The sequence below is a fragment of the Megalobrama amblycephala genome, linkage group LG6 (genome assembly GCF_018812025.1).
Source record: "Megalobrama amblycephala isolate DHTTF-2021 linkage group LG6, ASM1881202v1, whole genome shotgun sequence".
Classification (NCBI taxonomy): Eukaryota; Metazoa; Chordata; class Actinopteri; order Cypriniformes; family Xenocyprididae; genus Megalobrama; species Megalobrama amblycephala.
This window is the reverse complement of record NC_063049.1, coordinates 40,342,144-40,363,648: the sequence shown is the minus strand read 5'-3', so window position 1 is coordinate 40,363,648 and position 21,505 is coordinate 40,342,144. Positions and strand designations below refer to the sequence as shown.

General features: G+C 34.2%; 2 protein-coding genes across 2 annotated transcripts; one reads left to right on the top strand and one right to left on the bottom strand.

Moving 5' to 3' along the window:
- On the bottom strand, positions 1-7,957 carry cfap210 (cilia and flagella associated protein 210). Its single transcript, XM_048194612.1, has 9 exons — positions 7,738-7,957; positions 7,448-7,647; positions 5,204-5,377; positions 4,920-5,125; positions 2,884-3,040; positions 2,653-2,792; positions 857-1,049; positions 508-672; positions 1-428 (listed from the first exon to the last, which is right to left on the bottom strand). Exons 1-9 carry the CDS (start codon positions 7,802-7,804, stop codon positions 75-77), a joined length of 1,656 nt encoding a protein of 551 aa, XP_048050569.1. The 5' UTR covers positions 7,805-7,957; the 3' UTR covers positions 1-74.
- A 2,039-nt stretch (positions 7,958-9,996) lies between these two features.
- Positions 9,997-20,469, top strand: phgdh (phosphoglycerate dehydrogenase). The gene is given in 13 exon segments (XM_048194613.1): positions 9,997-10,264; positions 12,419-12,570; positions 12,878-12,943; positions 13,280-13,334; positions 14,478-14,576; positions 14,684-14,816; positions 15,630-15,778; positions 15,910-16,062; positions 17,234-17,372; positions 19,325-19,374; positions 19,376-19,453; positions 19,580-19,796; positions 20,098-20,469. Coding segments are annotated over 13 exon segments (1,584 nt in total). The 5' UTR covers positions 9,997-10,126; the 3' UTR covers positions 20,253-20,469.
- The last annotated feature ends 1,036 nt before the right edge of the window (positions 20,470-21,505 follow it).

Genomic DNA, 21,505 nt, shown 5'->3' with positions numbered 1-21,505 from the left:
TTTATTTTGCATAAAATCTTTATTATCGCAATTAGCAAGAGAGAGTCATTCTAACAACTAGATGTTGTAAAGTATTACCAGGTAAATCCTAGTCTTTTCTTGGACTTCTGGATGTCAGAGGTCTCGTTCAGCTCTTTTATGCTTTGAGTGGTGCCGCTCACATAATTGGGCATCTGAACACCCGACTCATCTTGGACTAGATAACTTGGTCTAATTCCACTGAGCATGGGCCCCAGGCCCCCTCCGATGCCCTCTCTGCCAGCCTTCAGGAGCGGGTAGATGTTTCTGCCTCCCTTCTCGGCTGTTTCGATGACTTGTTTGGCGTATTTCTGGAACTGGTTTTCTTCCTCAACAATGAGAGCGGTGTTCCTCTCCACAAAGTCCTTCTGTTCTTTTTTCGTACGGTGATCCTTTGCACGTTTTTCAGCCTTCGCAAAACCAATGTTGCATTTAAGAGAAATCATGAGTTCAATGCATAAAATAAAACATATTAAGAGCTATACCCACCATTTCTTGTATGTAGATGTCTTGCAATGCTTTCCCTTCTTCTTTAGCTTTTTGAGCTTTAAGTTCTTGCTTTTCCATGAAGATTTTATCTGCTTCCTTCTTTGCATTCAGCATCTCCAGAGCTTTCTGTTTTTCTTCCTCTGCCTTTCGTTCCTGCTCTTGCCTCTGATATAGAGTTGAGAAAAATGTCACTGTGGTAAAATATCACTGTAATACATTGGCTATACTTACTTTTAGTTTAATAAAAAATTTAAAAAATCATGCATCTATTACTAGAGGAAGCTTAAAATTGAAATCATACATTTGAAATGTTTTATATGCATAAAAACATTAGGATTAGCTCATTTACCATGGATTCTCTGTGTGCAGCAATAGATTTCAACATGGCTGCATGCTGTTCTTCTTTCTCACGCTGCTCTCGGGCCTGTCTGGCCTCACGTTCAGCGACCGCTTTTGCGATGATCTCTTCCTCATTGCTGATTTCTTGCTGCTTTTGTACAGCTAACTTCTGTATAATAGTCTCCCTGTGTCTTTGAAGCCCTCTAAAGCAAAATGAAAGACAAATACAAGCCCAGTTCTGAGACAAAGCAAGCAGTGGAGAGAATTATACTTTCTCTTCAGGGTTTCCCACACTTCACCCACACAGTGAATGACTTTTCCATAACCTTTGATGCAATTCATAGATGAGCAAGTTGTAGAAATGTGGATGACCATTTGTATGTAAGGTAACAATCTTTTGAATTAGTAGACTGATTTATATACTAATTTATATTTGTATAAATGTTCCAAAAAGAGCCTTCACAGACTAATTAAAGATTGGAGCTGGTTTGCAAGCAAGTCTGAATTTGAAACAAACACTCAGAAAGAGCAGTTTATAGCTGATTAAATATGAAGCTAAAATAAAAAAAAATTAATAAACATTAGATGAGAAACTTAACTTTAAAAACTTATATAATAACTTTAAAAATTTGAATAACATTTCAGTTAGTAAGCTGAAGTACTACAATAACTAAAACTGAAATAAATATAAATAATAGCTCAAAAGAAATATATATATAAAAAAACGAAATAAAAATACAAAAGCACATAACAAAATTCCTAAAACTTAAACTGAAAATGTAAAAGTAAAAGTTAATTGAAAACATCACTAAATACTACTATATAAATAATGCTAAAATAACACTGAAAGCCCATGATGTCTAGAGATTCACAATTTTATAATAACAAAAATGCCTAAAATATTAAAAATGCTCCCAAAGTCATTTCATCTGTTATTGAATATATTAAGTTTAGTATAGGTTTGAAGTGTTTAACATAAATAATCTATGGAAGCTTGTTTCCGTCATGAAATAAAAAATAAAAAAGGTAATTGCGACTTTTTATCTCACAATTCTGACTTTTTTTCTCGGAATTGCAAGATATAAAGTCAGAATTGCGAGTTATAAAGTCAGAATTGCGAGTTATAAAATCATAATTGCGAGTTAAAAAGTCAGAATTGTGAGATATAACCTTGCAATTGCATGTTATAATGTCCGATTGTGAGGGAAAAAAGACTTGCGAGTTCTTAGAATTGGAAGTTTATATCTCGCAATTCTGAGAAAAAAGTCAGAATTGTGAGATAAAAAGTCACAATTACCTTTTTTATTTTTTTATTTAGTAGCAGAAACAAGCTTCCATAATAATCGCAACACCCTCATAAATGTAAAAATGCGCCTGAAAATCAACTGCAGGGTGCAAAATAAAGAATTTAATAGGTTTGTTCACCCAAAAATGAAATTTCTGTCATTAATTACTCACCCTCATGTTGTTCCAAACCCATAAGACCTTTGTTAATCTTCAGAACGCAAATTAAGAAATTTTGGATGAAATTCGAGGGAATCTGAACCACACATAGGCAGCAACGTCATTGCACCTTTTGAGGTCCAGAAAGGTAGTAAAGACATCGTTAAAATAGTCCATGTGACTGCAGCGGTTCAATGAGTCGCCATTCTGACGTAGAAACCGGAAGTGCTGCACTGTGCAAAAATATCTTAATTTGTGTTCTGAAGATGAACAAAGGTCTTACGGGTGTGGAACGACATGAGGGTGAGTAATTAATGACAGAATTTTCATTTTTGGGTGAACTAACCCTTTAATGTACAGTACCTAAATATTTCCTCCTGCTTTTCTTTCCTCATTTTCGTCATTTTTTCTTTATGGCTGGCGAGCTGCTTTCGTTTCTCCTCCTCTTCCTCCTGCCTCTTGGCCTCTGCTGCTTTCATCAGCTCTCTGTTAGTCAAATGGTCCTGATGGAAGACAGAAAAAGGGATTTCAAAACAGAATCTGATTCAATCTATCTGTTTTTTCAGTGTGAATGTTGTCCAACGTCCGCCTTACACGAAGAGCCTTCATCATGCTTCTCTTCTCTTCCTGGTTCTTGCGCTCTTTCATGGACTGTTCCCACAGATTAAGATCTCTGAGTCGCTCAATTTCTTCAGCCTCCCTTTTGACCTCCTGCCTCTCCTGCTCTTTCGTCATTTCATGATCCTTAAGCCTAATAGAGCGGGAAACATCAGACACCTTTTATTAGGTACTTTCAGGTAATTCCCAGCTAACAGGGAATATATAACAGGGAATAACGGGGAACGTTAAAGGAATAACGTTCTTCCAGTAACATTAATAGAATGTTCATTCAAAGTTATTTGGAATTAATAATGTTCACAGAACATTAGCACAAGAACATTATTTATACATTGTTCATGGAGCGTTTTTTTTTTTTTTTTTTTTTTTTTTAATGAAATGTTTTAGTTGGACTAGTAAAAAACTGTAAAAAAAAATTAAATGTTACTAATAATTGTTTCAGAATGATCAGAGAACATTCAAAAGCTGTACTGGGGGTAACGCATTACAAGTAATGCAAGTTACATAATTATATTACTTTTTCAGGTAAAAGGTAACATTACTTTTAAAATATCTGAGTTACTTTTCCAAATAATATAACGCATTACAAGTAACTCAAGTTATGTAATCAGATTACTTTTTCAAGTAACTAGTAAAGTAACGCATTACTTATTCAATTTACAACAAAATATATAATTTACTTTTTCAAATAAGTAAAGCAAGTGTCTTTTTCAAATTTATTGACTGACAGCTCTCCGGTCCTCATGTTGAGAGAAATAAAGTGCAGAGGCATTGTGTGTGCTGTGTGAACATGATGGTTATTGTAGTTCTAGACTCAATGTGAACATGCATTTACTCATCTCACTTGCACGAAAACATTCAGTATTCCTCAAATTGAATAAAAACAGTGAACTGTAATCTCTGAATATTACGCAAACCTGTAATAATTGACTATTAAATTACACAAATATACTTTATGTATTTAATCTCACTTTATTAACAACTGTCTTTGGTGTTGACCTTCAATGATCTAACTCAACCATACTAATAAGCAAAAATTACTTTATATTATATTTAGAAATAAGAGTGTTGAACTTCCTTCTCCTGTATTCTGTTCTTCTGCGATCCAGAATAGCAGCACAGCTGAAAGGTTTGTTTGAGCTGCGCCCTCTACTGTACACATGTAAATCTGCATTTAAATAATTAGCTTATTCATTTCACTTTTAAGGGCCTTAATATTTGCCAAAAATATAACTTTTTTGTTGTTATTAAAAAACAAACAAGCAAGCTCAGCCCAGGTGAGAAAAAATAACGCAAAAATAATGTAACGCATTACTTTTCATAAAAAGTAACTAACGTAATTAGTTACTTTTTCAGGAAGTATCGCAATATTGTAATGAATTACTTTAAAAAATGACTTTTCCCAACACTGCAAATAGTAACACAAGTTTAACGCAAATGTAACTTTCCATTACTTTCCATAAAAAGTAACTAAGTAACAAAATTAGTTACTTTTTTTTTAGAAAGTAATGCAATATTGTAACTAGGGCAGTCAAACGATTTAATCGCATACAAAAGTTTGAGTTTGCATAATATATGTGTGAGCACTGTGTGTAATTAATATGTATATATAAATACACACAAATTAATGTATATATTTAAGAGAAATGTTATTTATGTACAAAATATTTTTATTTATATATACATATACTCATACATGAATGAGTTTGTATGTATTTATATATATATATATATACACACATTAACTACACACAGTACTCACACATAAATTATGCAAACTCAAACTTCTATTTTGTATGCAATTAATCGCGATTAATCGTTTGACAGCCCTAATTGTGACGCATTACTTAAAAGTAACTTTCCCCAACAATGTTCAAAAGTAAGACCAAAGAAAAAACATTTTAAAAACTGGATGTTCTGAACGTTCAGAGAACATTCAGAAATAATGTTTATATCTTACTGAAAACGTGTTTGCTGGGTTGAAGCATGAATTCACTTAAATATCTCCTTACTGTAGTTTCAAGCTCTCAGCCATGGCGAGTTGTTCTTGTTTCCTCTGCAGGGCTTTCTGTTGTTCCTGCTGGATGGCCTGTTCTTCTCTGCTAGCCACTTCGGCCAAGATTTCTCTGTCTATGTCTTTGCTGACATTCTGCTTCAAGCGTTTTAGCTCGATCTGAGCCTCCCTTTCCTTCAGAACCTCCGCCAGCATCAGAGCGCTCTATTATACAAGAGAACAGTTTCTACTAACATTTTACTACAGAAAAAGACTTGTGATCAAATAAAGTGAGACACATACATGGAAGCCTTTCACTCTGTCGGTCTGGTAGTACTGCTGGGTTTTTGCTTTCTCAATGGCCTCCTTTCGTATCTGGGCCTGGTATTTCGCTTCTTCTATGTCAAGTAGTTTCTTCTCCTCCTCTTCGATCGCCTCTCGAATTTTTTTCGCTTCTAGCTTTTTTTGTCGCTGTCCCTGTAAGGACAAAATCAGAATTTTTGTTGTACTTTATTACTGTACACATCAAGTCCCATATTAATCCTCAGAGACCCAACTTTTGATGTTTTTTACATTATGTCAAGATGGCATTCAAATGACAAATTAACAAATATATAACAAATCGTAACAAACTACAATTATAAATAATAGGGGCACAGACACAAAATGAACATTTGGATAGATAAAATAAAAAAACATCATAAAAATATCTGCACAGGCTCAAAAGAAATAAATACAAAATTATCACAGGAGTGTTGTTAACAAAATCTTATGTAAGCAATAAGGTACTGAAGGCCATTGTTAGGCACGACGTGAAGCGGAGTAACCCCTTCAGCCGTGACTTATACATGATACAGCACTAGCCTGGAGTACCTTATTGCTTTTATAAAACGGTTACCACACAATACAAATATTAAAGCCAAAAATATATATCAATGCAAATTTCATGAAGTAAACTTTCACTAAAAGCCTTCCTTCCGCTGGAAAAAATAGTCCCTGACCGTGAACAGCAACAGAAGTTACATTATTACACCATTAGATGGCGGCAAAGACTGTCTTTATGAGTGTGTCAGTCAGTAGCGAAGACTTTTATATTGAAATGACTGAATTGTTGTGAACACGGAACAAGACGCAACTGACAAATGCTTTGACTAGCGCTGTCAGTCACGGGAAAACTCCTTAACTGTTAAAAGGACAAGATAATACATCGGACATTTACTTTTCTATATAATACAGTAAGCTTTAATGAGAACCAACATATGTTTACATTGCTAAAGGCCCCGATATACTTCAAACGAAATCGAAGAACGAACTGATGTGATGTAATTTCGAACAAAATCAGGCCTAAAGGAAGTTCGTTTTGTGTTCTTTTTGGATGTTCGAAACGGCTTGCCAAAGCGAACTTTCAGGAAAAGTTCACTCCAACTGCAAAACACCTTCGTACTACCATTAGTCAGTGACGATAACGTAATAGGAGGTGTGCGCTGAGGCTCTGCCTTCACTCGTGTGGGACGTGTCTTTAACTCATTTCGTGTGTTAGAGTTTGTCGAGGTAAGATCTCCACGGGTGAAAACATGAACACACTGGATAGCCGCTTTATAGTACAAAATGAAGTTGTGCTTGTAAAAAAATGAGGCACTGACACTATTTTTCATGTTTGATACTGTAAAGCTGTTTGATTTTAAGCAATCTATTGAATAAAGTGCAATATGAAGACGTGACTTTAGTGCTAATTTGCAGAGCTTGTGCTAACATACCCATGTTGTTATGATCAGATGCTTTTCTTATGCTTTCTATAATAAATGCTTGCTGTTTTCTCATTTTTGTTGTGTTTATTTTGTTACTGAGAAGAAAGTGCATGGCACATATTTACATATTCATCTAAACGTCGCTCTCAGCAGTGTGGGCGGTGTCAGATGTTCGTTTACAGTATATTGCTGGTCACGCATTTCGAACTTCGTTTTACCCCTAAACGAAGAATGAAAAAGAACTAAGTATACTGGGGCCTTATACTTAGTGTAGTGATACACAGAACCGTTGGATGAAGCGGTCAGAGCCGTGTTTTATCGTGAATTTTGACCAATCAGAATCAAGGACAGGGAAATATAAAATACAATAAATTCATCAACTAAATCACAGCTTTTTTTAATCCTTATTTTTTTTAATGAATTATTCTTGTTTCTTAATTAAGACTGATAAATTGATATGATATAGTTTCTCCTTAAAAGTGTTTTAGGTAATCAAAAATCATGGTGTTTTTTTGTTTTAGGGTAAATTTATTGCTCGGTATGTTTAAGAGAGCTACAAAAAAGCTGTATAAGCTCCTAGATCACTTATATTTGACTTATATTTGACTGAAATTATATTTTGGTATGGTATGATATTTTTGCAGTGTATCGTCAACAAAACAATTAAAACACACATTAAATAACAGGACAACCCACTGAAGAGATATGTACTGTACGTCAATCCAACACAGCCTCGCTTTCATTCCCGTTAAAAATCAAAATGGCGCTGCTGTAAGGTGACGGGTCCACTTATACTTACAGCAATGGTGTTGGACCAGTGTTTCACGAGCTCTTTAGAGCGCATGTGCAGCGCCTCCCGCTGTTCAGCTGCCGCAATGACACTTCTGTTGTAATGATTCACACCGTTCACACTGTCCTGCACGCGCTGCCATTCAGATTTGGACAAAACTACCACTTGACGAAGGTCTGCTTCGGGTTTGTCCATCTCTGAACTCACAACTGTATGCATTTGACAACATGTTTTCAAGTAATTATAAAAGATGTAATTATTTTTTAGATATTTGGGAGCGCAGTATTTTTAATTCTCACCTTGTTTACTCGAGCCTTTCCTCCGACCGTACTGGACCACACCTGTTGTTACTGAGGCTGTTGACATTTGAACTGCTGTTTATTTCCTCTCACATTCGTTGATCTAGACGTATATTTAGGTGTTTTTATATTTTTATTCCTTCATACATCGACAAACTTGGCTAACGTTGATAACATGCTCGGACTCTCTACACCGTGTTGCTCGGCAACCATTTAAACTTTTGTTGTACTGTTTCCCCAGCAACCCTGCCTGTGAAGTATGTGACGTCATGTGAATCCTTAAAGAGCCCGCAAAACAAATGATTCCTTTGCCTTGAAATTCTGAACATCTTGTGATGTAGTTAAATTTACTTTAAATCCCCAGTATAGAACTTTTGATATATATATATATATATATATATATATATATATATATATATATATATATATATATATATATATATACTCTTGTAAGACACATATGTACCATGTTGAACTACAGTATATGGGGTGGGTTGTCACAACTGAAACTTGTCATTAACCAACCTATTAAAGGCTATCAGAATGTAAACAGTAAAACAATTCTGAAACATGGCACATAGTACTTAGTACTATAAGTCCACAAGAGAAAATGGCAACAGAATAAAGTTCTGTCATGTGGTCGGTCACCTAATTAGTCAGATGCCTGAGCTTGTGTGAAGAATTAGTCCAACCGACCCCTTATAACCTTATTTTCATTCAGTTTAAGCTCAAATAAATGGATCATTGATTTAATAACAATTAAAGTATGGAGACCCAAGCCTGCAAAAAAAGAGTATATATATATATATATATATATATATATATATATATATATATATATATATATATATATATATATATATAAATAAATGTAATAATAGGAAAACACATAAAGAAACATATGAAAGTGTAAATAAGTAAGTAAATAAATAAATACATGTGGGGAAAAATAAATGCATGTATAAATAAACAAATACATACATCTGTGTGAGAATAAATAAATTTAATAATAAGATAACATATAAATAAATATATAAAAGTGGAAATAAATAAATACATGTGGGGAAAATAAATGTATAAATAAACAAATACATTTATGTGAGAATAAATAAATATATGTAATAGGAAAATACAGAAAGAAATATATAAAAGTAGAAATAAATAAATAAAAAGAGGGAAAATAAAAGAATAAACAATTCATCAAAAACAACAAAATAAATATATGTGGGAATAAATAAATACATTTTTAAATAAATAACTGTAATATATTATGTGAGAATAAATAAATGTAATAGCAAAAAATTAAAGAAATATATAAAAGTGGAAAAAAAATAAATACATGTATAAATTAATAAGCAAATACATTTGTGTAAGAATAAATAAATATATGTAATAGGAAAATACATGAAGAAATATATAAAAGTGGAAATAATTCAATAAAAAGAGGGAAAATAAATTAATAAACAAATAAATATATGTGGGAATAAATAAATACATGTTTAAATTAACAAATAAATACATTCATGTGAGAACAAATAAATGTAATAATAGCAAAAAAAATTAAAGAAATATATAAAGGTGGACATAAATAAATGTGGGAATAAATAAATACATGTTTAAATAAACAAATAAATACATTTATGTGAGAATAATTAACTGTAATAATTGCAAAAAATTAAAGAAATATATAAAAGTGGAAATAAATAAATATATGTGGGAATAAATAAATGTAATAATGGGAAAACAAAGAAATATATAAAAGTGGAAATAAATAAATGTGGGAATAAATAAATAAATGCATAAATAAAATAAATAAATACATTTATGTGAGAATAAATAACTGTAATAATTGCAAAAAATTAAAGAAATATATAAAAGTGGAAATAAATAAATACATGAATAAATGTGTGAAAAAATAAACAAAGTATAAATTGATAAACAAATAAATACATTTATGTGAGAATAAATAAATAAATGTAATAGGAAAATAAATATATAAAAATAAATGAATAAACAAATAAATAAATGTAGGCCTATGTGGGAATAAATAAATATATAAATAAATTAGTAAATAAACACATGAACAGTGAGTAATTTTAAATACAAAACAAACTACTGGTTTTATTAAGTCATTTATTTCTTTATTTATTTCCAAATTATTTGTTTATTTATTTTTATTTTTTTATTTCTGCAGGTTCATGGGTCAACGTGAATTTACAAGAGGCGTATTGTGTTACTGTGGGGTGATTCTGTGGCACATTCAGAGGCAGGAGGAAGTTATTTAGGGAGGCGCGTGAGGGCGGAGTTTACACGAGCAGATCTTCATTGAAAAGCGCCATAGAACATCATCATCATCATCATCAGCGGCGCACGCGATCAGTCAGCAGGAATGGCTCCGGTATCAGTCAAACGCGTTTTAATCAGTGAAAGTGTTGATCCGTGCTGCAAAACTATATTGCAAGAGAATGGCATTGAAGTGACGGAGAAACCGCAGATGACTAAAGAAGAGTTGATTGCAGAGATTCAGGTAAGTGATTCTTCTGACTCAAGTTCTGCACCCGAATGTCAAGTTCCTTGATTTGAATCGCCGCCAAGCTGATGGCGTCTTCCAGTGCAGCAACAGTAAAAATGATAAACTATTAGCATGTGGATGTGTGCCAGTTGGATGTGCTAAAGTTTGCGTGTGACTGTGTGTCACCCCTCCTCCTCCTCTTCAAGAGTCTGATGCAACAGCAGCCTGTATCTGCACCATATGAATCATTTCAATCGATTCACAACACATGATTTTATTAGACCTCAAACAGTAAATCTGATTTTTTTCCCAGTACAGTATTCTTAATGCAAGCGTGTTTTGCTCTCTGCATGTGTTTGTGTTTTAATTTATGAGGTATTTGCGTGCGCAGTTAATATTTTTCCACTATGCGTGGTTTATAATAGGGGAGAGCGGGGTAAGTTGTCACACTTTTCACACTGTCTAACATATACTGAGCACCATACATCACAATGGTATAAATGTCATACCAAATGAAAGAAGGAAGTCTTGGGCACATATGTTGTATTCATTACAGTTTCATATCTTATCTCATTACGGAGTTGTAGACTGTTGAATAGAGAATGTGCACTTGTGACAATTTGTAAATTGTCACACTAGATTATCTAAAAATAAGAACACAACTACTTAATTGTTGTTATTGATTTTAATTGTTAAATTCAAACCAGAACTGGAAATATAAACAATCATGCCTAGAGAATTTGGAAAAACAATTATTTCAATCCAAACAATACACATTTCAATCAAAACACATTAAGTGGCAAGACCACTTTAATTTGAACTTTAAACTCAAACTTTCTCTGGCTTGCACATAGATCCATGATAACTGAATGGAATACTGCAGATAACTCGCTTAACTTAACATGTTTAATCTCTGAACATAACTGACTTAACATCTTGAACCTCTTTTTTGAGCATGTTCTATGTGTTTATTTGTACTGGGGCAAGTTGTCACATGTGGCGACTTGCCCCAAAGTCATTGAGACAACTTGACCCAAACTGACATGTGTGCTAATGTTGGCTAAATCTCAAGGTTCGCTCAACACGTCAGCTAAAGTATCAAAAGACATGTTATTGTCTCCTCTATGTTGTGAAAAATAATAATTTAACATTCATACCTAACAAATTTGTATTGCATAAATTTTAAAGTGCAAATTTGTTACTTTTTAAGCCAAAAAATTAAAGAAAGAAAATTGTGCTACCCTCAGATTAGAGCGATCTTGACCACATGTGAACAGGAAGTTGACTATAGAAGAAGACGTCACACAAAGTGGCTATTTGATTTTTGAGTTATGAAGAGAACTTAACCATGTGACAACATACCCCGCTCTCCCCTATATGTGTTTTTTTTGAGCCATGTAACTGTAATAAATAAGGTTATGAAACCAAAAACTACTAGCCTAATAAAAAACACTAGTAACGAAATACGAACAAATTACGAGCAATAGCAAAAATAAATACACACAGAACAAATATATACAAATGAAGTAAACAGTTCTTTTCAGGTTTTTCACTTACAAAAATAGTAATCAAATGTAAAATATCACTGGAATATTAGGCTGCTGTCACTTTAAGAGCTGCACTGATCCAATATACTGTTACACATGCATCTTATTTATACTGTTACACATGCATCTACATTTATGTTCACTTAAGACATAACAGACTACGTTATGATACTCGACAAGACGGCAATTTGACATAATTTTGTGAATATGTCCGTGAAAGAGTATTCACTCGCTGTGAGAAGCGGTGTTGTGGGCACTAAATGTGTGTTACGAAACTCATCACAAAGCGCTCAAAATGAAAAATGAAAGAACTTTCGCATCTACATATGCTTGAATGTTTACATGGTAAGGGTTATAAATGCGCAAATGATCAACTTCCATGAAACCGGCCCGATCGGGCAAGTGACAGCTCCGCCATCTGGCCCAAGAGTCTTTCATGCTGGCCCCTGGGCTATTGGGCAGTCCTCATTGTCGAGCCCTTAAATAAGGGATTTTGATTAGGGCACCAAGTAAAAAGCAGTACTGAATGCATGTAACAATAGTGAAGGGTTTAGAAATGTTTGGGATAAACCTTGTTTTACATGCCAATTTTGTTTACATGTCTTAAATCTTTTTCCCCAAGAATTACGATGGTTTAGTTGTCCGATCAGCAACCAAAGTTACTGCTGATGTCATCAATGCTGGCAGTAACTTGAAGATCATTGGACGAGCCGGAACAGGAGTTGACAATGTGGATGTGGATGCAGCAACCAAGAGAGGAATCATTGTCATGAAGTAATGAAGCATGTTGAGTCTTGCTCTGACCTCTTTTCAATGCTAAAGCAGGTTGCTCTAGTTGTGCACTCTTCTGTTTGGCCCAAAATAAAATCATCATCATTTATTCATTTATCGACTCTCGTGTCATTTTAACTCGGTATAATATATTATTTTTCTCATCAAATGCACATCTTAGGAGGTGCTAAATAGAATGGCTAGAAATTCCTTTCCTAAAAGTTATTGTTATGTTATGTTTTTAATTTATTTTTGCGAAGAAGGCGATAGCTGAAAGATGTTGATTTTTATTTTGTTGTTGACTTTTTAGCACTCCGAGTGGAAACACAATCAGTGCTGCTGAACTCACCTGTGCTCTTTTGATGAGCTTGTCAAGGTAAACTGGAAAAACTATTCTTTAATAAAGAGGGGATAAAGAATTTGTTGGATTAAGAAATGATTGTAACTTTCAGACCTCTGAAATCTCTGATGTCTGAGTGTGGGTCTGAAATAGGGTAGAAAATGGTCAACAAAATTAATATAAAAAACAAAATTTTGGTTGCTTTGGACTGTTGACTTATAAGTGGACCTCAGAGAAAAAAATAAAATTATTGAAAACCTGATATCCCTTTAAGTTTGTTAAATTGAGCCTTTATCTTCTATCCCTTTTTAAATAACTTATACTTTTAAATTTTCAAATAATATATTTATTAATATTTTCTGCATTTCTTAGACATATTCCACAGGCTGTCATGTCAATGAAGGATGGAAAATGGGATCGTAAAAAGGTATGTGCATTTGGTATCGTCTCTTTGTGTGGCTGTCAATCACAAATTCACTATGTACATTGCATTGTGGGATAGAGTATTGCATGCAACAACATGTTGTAAAATTTTGGCAAATCATCCAGGTAGTTTAAAAACATTGTGCACAGTTTACACTGATGAGCCAAAACATTATGACCACCTGCCTAATATTCTGTTGGTCCTCCGCGTGCTGCCAAAACAGCGCCGACTCGCCAAGGGATGGTCCCCTGAAGGTGTGCTGTGGTTTCTGGCACCAAGATGTTAGCAGCAGATCCTTTAAGTCCTGTAGGTTGCGAGGTTGAGCCACCATGGATCAAACTTACTTGGTCTAGCACATCCCACACATGCTCAGTTGGATTGAGATCTGGGGAATTTAAAGGCCAGGGCAACACCTTGTTCCTCAAACCATTCCTGAACAATGTGTGCAGTGTGGCAGAGCACATTATCATGAAGGGGTGTACCTGGTCTGCAACAATGTTTAGGTAGGTGGTACGTGTCAAATTTACGTCCACATGAATGGCCAGACCCCGTCTACGCAGCCCCATATCCATCAAGGTGCAATAAACTGTGTGTTGTGATACATTCCTCCCATAATATCATTAAAATTTTGTGTGACTTGTGTCACAGTAGACCTTCTGTTTGCTCGAACCAGGCGGGATGGCCTTCGTTGCCCTCGTGCATGAGCGTCCAACACCCTGTCAAAGTTTTTTTTTGGTTTGTCCCTCCTTGCACCACTGTTGGTGAATTCTCACCACTGCTGACCGGGTGCAACACACAAGCTTTGCCGTTTCAGAGATACTCAATCGCCTTGCTGTAACAATTTGGTCCTTGTCAAAGTCACTCAGTCTTTATTTCTGCCCATTTCTCCTGCATCCAACACGTTGATTACGAGAACTGATTGTTTGCTTACCATCTAATCCTTAATATGTGGCCTTGTTAGATGATGATCAATGATATTCGCTTCACCTGCGACTGGTCATAATGTTTTAGCTCATCAGTGGCCATTCCATAGCCATGCTTTCCTGTCCATGTTAAATCAGTCATCACTAATCGGTTGTGATCCCTGAATGTGTTGCTTCGCATTGTTATGCTAGATGGCTGAGTGCTTTGCTAATGATTTTGCAGTTCATGGGTGCAGAGCTGTATGGAAAAGTTCTTGGAATTGTAGGGCTTGGAAGAATCGGCAAAGAGGTGGCGACAAGAATGCAGTCCTTTGGGATGAAGGTAAGATCTTTGTGTCCTAAAAAATTGAGTAAATGCAGGTGTAATAGTGATTTTTGTCAAAGAATTTTATTGTTTCACCAAGATGGAACTTTTTGCATCCCTAATAGACCATCGGTTACGACCCCATCACCCCTCCGGAGGTTTCTGCGGGCTGGGGTGTGGAGCAAATGTCTTTGGAGCAGCTGTGGCCGCAGTGTGATTATATCACAGTCCACACTCCACTCATGCCCTCCACCACAGGTACACACAATCAAAACAGGACATGTATCTTTGCCAGTTTGCTTAAAAAAAAAAAAAAAAAAAAAAAAGTTATTATTTGACAAATTCCGCAATACATGTTGCATAATAAAGTCCTGAGGTACCTGCATCTAATCAAATCTGTAATATATATATATATATATATATATATATATATATATATATATAATATTATATTATAATATTTTTTTTATTGTTAATTATTGGGATTATAGATTGAATCCCAATTTCAATAAAAAAATAAAATTATTTTAATATAGTAATACTGTATGTAAAGAATATGTTTGTTCAAATGTTTGTGGTCTATTTAACAATGAATTCTGAAAAAATGGTTTACACAAATATTTAGCAGCACAGCTGTTTTTCAACTATATTAAGAAAGCAAATCATCATATCAGAATGATTTCAGAAGGATCATGTGGCACTGAAGACTGGAGTAATGATGCTGAAAATTCAGCTTTGCATTTTAAAATGTATTCAAGTAGAAAACGGTTATTATAAACTGTAATAATTTTCCACAATATTACTGCTTTACTGTATTTTTAATCAATAAATGGAGCCTTGGTGAGAAGAAGAGACATAAAAAATCTTACCGACCCCAAACTTTTAAATGGTAGTGTATATAATATATAAGATATTTCTATTGTAATTTATTCACTTCCATGCAGAACAAGGTTATTACATGACAGCCTTATTGTTTAATAATTGTATTATATAGTACTATATTGCAATTCTAATTGTATTAATGTTAATTGCCCCAAGTTAAAATCAAACCTTTGGTGATGTCCTACACAGGTCTCCTCAATGACGCCTCATTTGCTAAGTGTAAGAAGGGTGTGAAGGTGGTGAACTGTGCTCGTGGTGGCATCATCGATGAAGCCGCCCTCCTCCGGGCTGTGGAGTCGGGGCAGTGTGGAGGAGCGGGACTGGATGTGTTTGTGGAGGTCAGAGCTTGTCAGTCACCCAGACTGAGAACTGTTTTAGCTTTTTGCTGCATAAATATAAATAAATAGCATTACATGCAAGCATATTTAAAGTATTACTAATAATGTTGCTGTAATTTTGTGGGGTTCAGGAGCCTCCAAAGGACCGGGCGCTGGTGAACCACCCCAATGTTATCAGCTGTCCTCATCTGGGAGCCAGCACTAAAGAAGCACAGGCTCGGTGTGGGAAGGATATTGCCCTGCAGATTGTGGACATGGTTACAGGCAAAGCATTAGTGGGAGCTGTGAGTCACGCTCATTTTTACACAGTCAGAAATTAACTTTATGATGGGGCAATATTTGCCCCTGAAACTGATGTTTTTCTAATTTTTCAGGGACATTTTGTCTGTGTGTGTATAATATAATATAATATAATATAATATAATATAATATAATATAATATAATATGTGGGCATATTTTTTTCCCTAACCATATAAAATCATAGCAAATTATCCTTATGTCAAATAGTTCAGTTAAAATACAAATGTTCAATCTGAACAATTATAAACAATTATCAAATACAAAAGTAGCTAATTAATGCACCAAGTAATTTATTTTGTAGGTCAAAACATGAACGACTAATGTTCACCACAGATATTTATTTTTAATTCCAAATTCCACCTTGGAAAATCTGAAAATATTAGGAATTTTGAAATGAAATCCTAGCTAGATATTGAAAGGACAACTCTTTAAAAAAAAAAAAAAAAAAAAAAAAAAAAAAAAAAATGCATCAAATTGATTAAATTCCCATTTTGAAAATATTACACTTGTGTATTGTAAAACTTGCTTGCAGGACAAAAGTGATGTTCAATTTGTGAGCGATTTGTTCTTTTCAGTGAATCAAATTAAACCAATTCGCAAAATGGTCTTAATAAAAGAGTTTTAAAAACCCTTATCCGATTAAGAAATTGATGTTATGAATGAACGGCTTTATTAAATTGGGAAATGAGAACTAGGAAATTACACACATCACCTTCAACTTCAACTCTATTTGTTTAAAGTCAGCATGAAATGAAAATTCACCTTATGTATTTTGTAAGTTCATATTATTGATCTTATTGTAAACAATTCATCCATGCATATGCTTTTTTTTTTAATTATTTTTTAAATTAAGTTTGTAATTTTTAATCAATTTCATAACTGACATAACAAAATCTTCCAGTAAAAATGTTAGATTTCTCTTTGGTGACGTGTGCCGGAATTCTCCAATCATTTAGTTTGTGTAAAGCCTATTTTAAGCTCTCATTCAGATCCACCTCCATCCAATCAACAACTGACAGACAGAACTAGTCCTCGCCCTTCATTCTTCTTTTTACGATCATTTATCTCACTCGGATGCATATCACAACACAGAAGAACAGATCTGCACTACTTCTGTAACATCATGACTTCAAATCTCTTTTTATTCTCCTCAGGTCAATGCTCAGGTGTTGGTCAGTACTTTCTCTCCTGACTCTCATCAGTGGATTCGGCTGGGAGAGTCCATGGGCAGAGTGTTGAAGGCCTGCAGCACTTCTAAAGAACCCTACAGCCAGGTCCATGTCACAGCACTTGGTAGGTGAATTATTAAGGAATTATTCACCCAAATATGTTGTCAAAACTAACACACTAGTAGCAAGAAATCCTGTTCAATTCTTGTAATAACAATTGGAAACAATTCATTTACACATGATGCAGGATTGAACACACACACACACACACACACACACACACACACACACACACACACACACACACACACACACACACACACACACACACAGTCGTAATGGTTTTTACTGTACAAACCGTATTTTCTATCCCCCTACACTACCCCTACCCCTAAACCTACCCATCACAGGAAAAAGTGGGGACATGGAGTAATGTCCTCATAAGTCATCCTCTCCTTGTAATACCAATGTCATACCCATGTCATTATACAAATTTGTGTCCTGATATGTCACAAAAACGCGTGCACACACACACACACACACACACACACACACACACACACACACACACACACACACACACACACATATGTGCTGTATATATAAATATTTTCTACTTTTCTGAGAAAAATGTTTTATTCTGTTTATACCCTTGAATTATTTATTTATTTATTTATTTATTTATTTATTTATTTGTGTGTTTAATCAAATTAATCCACATTTAGTTTGTAGGGTCTTAAACTCTCTGATGCATGGTGACCACTACAGATGTGTAACTCTCTCTAAATGAATAATTTTGAATTATTAATTCCATATTATTAGATATGGAATAATGTTGTTTTGAAGTTAATCCCCCTCCCCAAAAAAGATCAGTGTTGTTATTAACTAAGATTTAAAACCATTAAAAAATATTTGTTGTTAGTAAAATTAACCCTTGAACAAAACTTAAAAATGTTGCCTAATAAACCAACTGAAATAGAATAAGCTTAATTTGAAGTACTAAAATTACTAAAACTATAATAAATTAAAGATAAGTAGAAATATTTACAAAAGAACAAAATCCCTAAAGCTTAAACTTGATCGAAAATAACAAATAAATACTATAATATAAAATTATACTAAGATATATATAATTATACTAAGATATTAATGATTATATATATATATATATATATATATATATATATATATATATATATATATATATATATATATATATATATATATATATATATATATATATATATATATATAATATTTTTTTTTTTTTTTTTTTGTGATTATAGATTAATGCATCACGGGGATTAAATTAAACTTAACTTAAAATATCCAAAGAAGCTGGCATGGCTTTAAAAAACAAACACTCATTGATTAACTAACATGATTAACTTTCTGTCTTTATGAAAAACATAAAGACAGAATTTTTTTTTTTTTTTTTTTTTTTTACATTTTATTATGTAAAAAAAAAAAAGTAACATAAAAAATCTTACTGACCCCAAACTTTTGAATAGCCTGACGTGGTCATACTAATATATAAGCTATTTCTGAATATGTAATTTACTTCCACTTCCATTAATATCCAAATGTAATATCTTCATTTATTATTTATGATTAACTTTCTTCTACAAAAAAAATAATGACATTTGAATTAAATGACAATTCATGTTTTTGGGTGAACTATTATTCGGTAAAGACTAGAAGGGATACAGCTACGGCCACTGGGCATGCGCACATCCATATTGCATCATTTAATATTTATTTATTTTTATTTAATAACTGGCATTTGCAGTATTGTAATGGTAGGTTATATGGTTGGGGTAGGTGTAGATGTTAATAAAACACAATTTGATAAGTAGAAAATTTAATTTACTGTTATTTATCCTTATTGCCTCACTTCTGGCTGTAGCTGTATCCCTTCTAGCCACAAGCCCTATTATTTCTAGTCTATTGGCATGACATTTTATAATCAACAGGCCAAGGATGCCATCTTGTGGCAATATCATGCATTTGTATCCATTTGTTTGCACTTGTCTATATAATATACAAAGTATTTGCATTATTTTTTTTGCTATTCAGGTGAGTCCTTAAAGAAGTCCACTGGGTTTTTGAGCTCAGCAGCTGTGGTTGGGTTTACTCACTGAAGGTCCTCAGAATGGCCCCAACTTGGTGAATGCACTGCCTCTAGCTGCAGAGACTGGAATTACTGTAAGACAACTTTACAAAATCATAGTTTCTGAACTACTCTGTATTTTATGTTAATGCACAAGCACTATTTAGGTGGTTTATTATCCCAGCAGCACTCCTAATTTGTCTGTGTCAAAAAAAACCCAGGTGAAGACTGATCACAACGACTCAAATGGCCTTGAGGCGTGTGTTGTGGAGGTCTCTGTGAACGGCAGTAGCTATAAGGCTGTTGGCTCGGTGCAGACTGGGGTTCCTGTGCTGTTGGAGCTGAATGGAAGTGTGTTTCGACAGCCTATTCCTCTCAGCGGACACCTGCTGTTCTTCAAGGCCGCCACCTCCACTGATCTCCTGCTCTCTGTAACTGGTAAAGGCTGATTCACATTCTGCACAAATAGCCTTTAATAGGATTGTATATATATATATATATATATATTTGCTGAATATGTCACAAGTCATCTGAAGCAATACGTCATTACCTTTTTTTGGAGTCCCTCCCTGCTACTGTATGCTTTCATTATATTTGAAAGAAGCTTCATCAAAAATATTTTAAAAGAAAGACATGGGTTTGGAGTAACATGAGGGTGGATAATGACTCTTTAAAATCTCTGTGAGAAAATGGGGCTTTGAAAAAGCTCAGTTTATTGATGCTTTCTTATCTTCCTCAGGGGTTTTGGCCGCTGCAGGTGTGGAGCTGGAGTCCTTCAGTGCCTCTACTGCCAGCAGTGGTGACCAGTGGTACTGCATGGGGGTTTCTTCACTGCTGGGGGACATGGGTGCCTTTAAATCCTTAGTGAAAGAGGCTGCACAGCTCTCTGTTTGAATATCTGTCGCTGAACCTGATCTGAACCACTTAACATTCCAGCATCTAAAGCTCTAGCCTTACTGAGTTTCATTACTTACTGTTACTCACATTGATCACTACAATTCCTAAAACAACAGTGTGAAAAGTCAGATGTTTACTTTTGTTGTTATTAGTTTACTAAACCTTATTTGTATTGCAGATATGTGAATGTGTTTGATTAAAACGATAACCATCAGTGCTTTTCGGTGTCTCTTTTCATCATATTAAAGTGATGCCATGTTGTTTCAACATCAGGATGGAGTTTTTGGGACTGTCCCCACCTCTGTTTCCGTCTTATTAACAAATATGCAAATATGCATTAACAAATGGCACTTTGTTTTAAGTCTCTCTCTCTCTCTCTCTCTCTCTCTCTCTCTCTCTCTCTCTCTCTCTCTCTCTCTCTCTCTCTCTCTCTCTCTCTCTCTCTCTCTCTCTCTCTCTCTCTCTCTCTCTCTCTCTCTCTCTACATACATTTCCTGGCCAAAAAAAAGTCACTGTTTATATTTAAATAGGCAAATGCTTAAAGGAATAGTTTCACCCAAAAATGAAAATTACCCCATGATTTACTCACCGTCTGTCGAAAGCTAGTTAGTTTATTTTTTAAGTTTTAAATATGGATTTTTCTTTTTTACAAACACATCGCTCTGCTTCAGAAGGCCTTTATTAACCCCCAGAGCTGTGTGGTTATCTTTTATTATGGATGGTTGCACTTTTTTTGGGCTTCAAAATCTCATCCTCTATTTACTGCCATTATAAAGCTTGGAAGAGTCAGGACATTATTTAATATAACTCTGATTGTACTCATCTGAAAGAAGAAAGTCGTATAGACCTAGGATGGCTTGAGGGTGAGTAAATCATGGTGTAATTTTCATTTTGAACTAACCCTTTAAGAGTCTATGACTGGATCATTATTATAGTGATTATTATGTTTCTAGCATGTTATATGTTTGGCAACAGTTCTTTTAACCCTAACTAATGGAGTGTGTAGCTTTTCATTTCTTAAAAAAACATGTAGGAAGACACATCATAGCCATATTCCAGGATGACAAAGCCAAGATTCATCAGGGTTAAAATTGTGAAAGAATGGTTGTGAAGAGTCATTTTCACACATGAACTGGCACCTCTGAGTCCAGACCATAAATTAATTTGGGAAGTGCTCACCTCTTGCATTGTCAGTACAAGATTGTGACTGAAAATTGATGCACCTCTTGATGGAAATAAACGTTGTGATG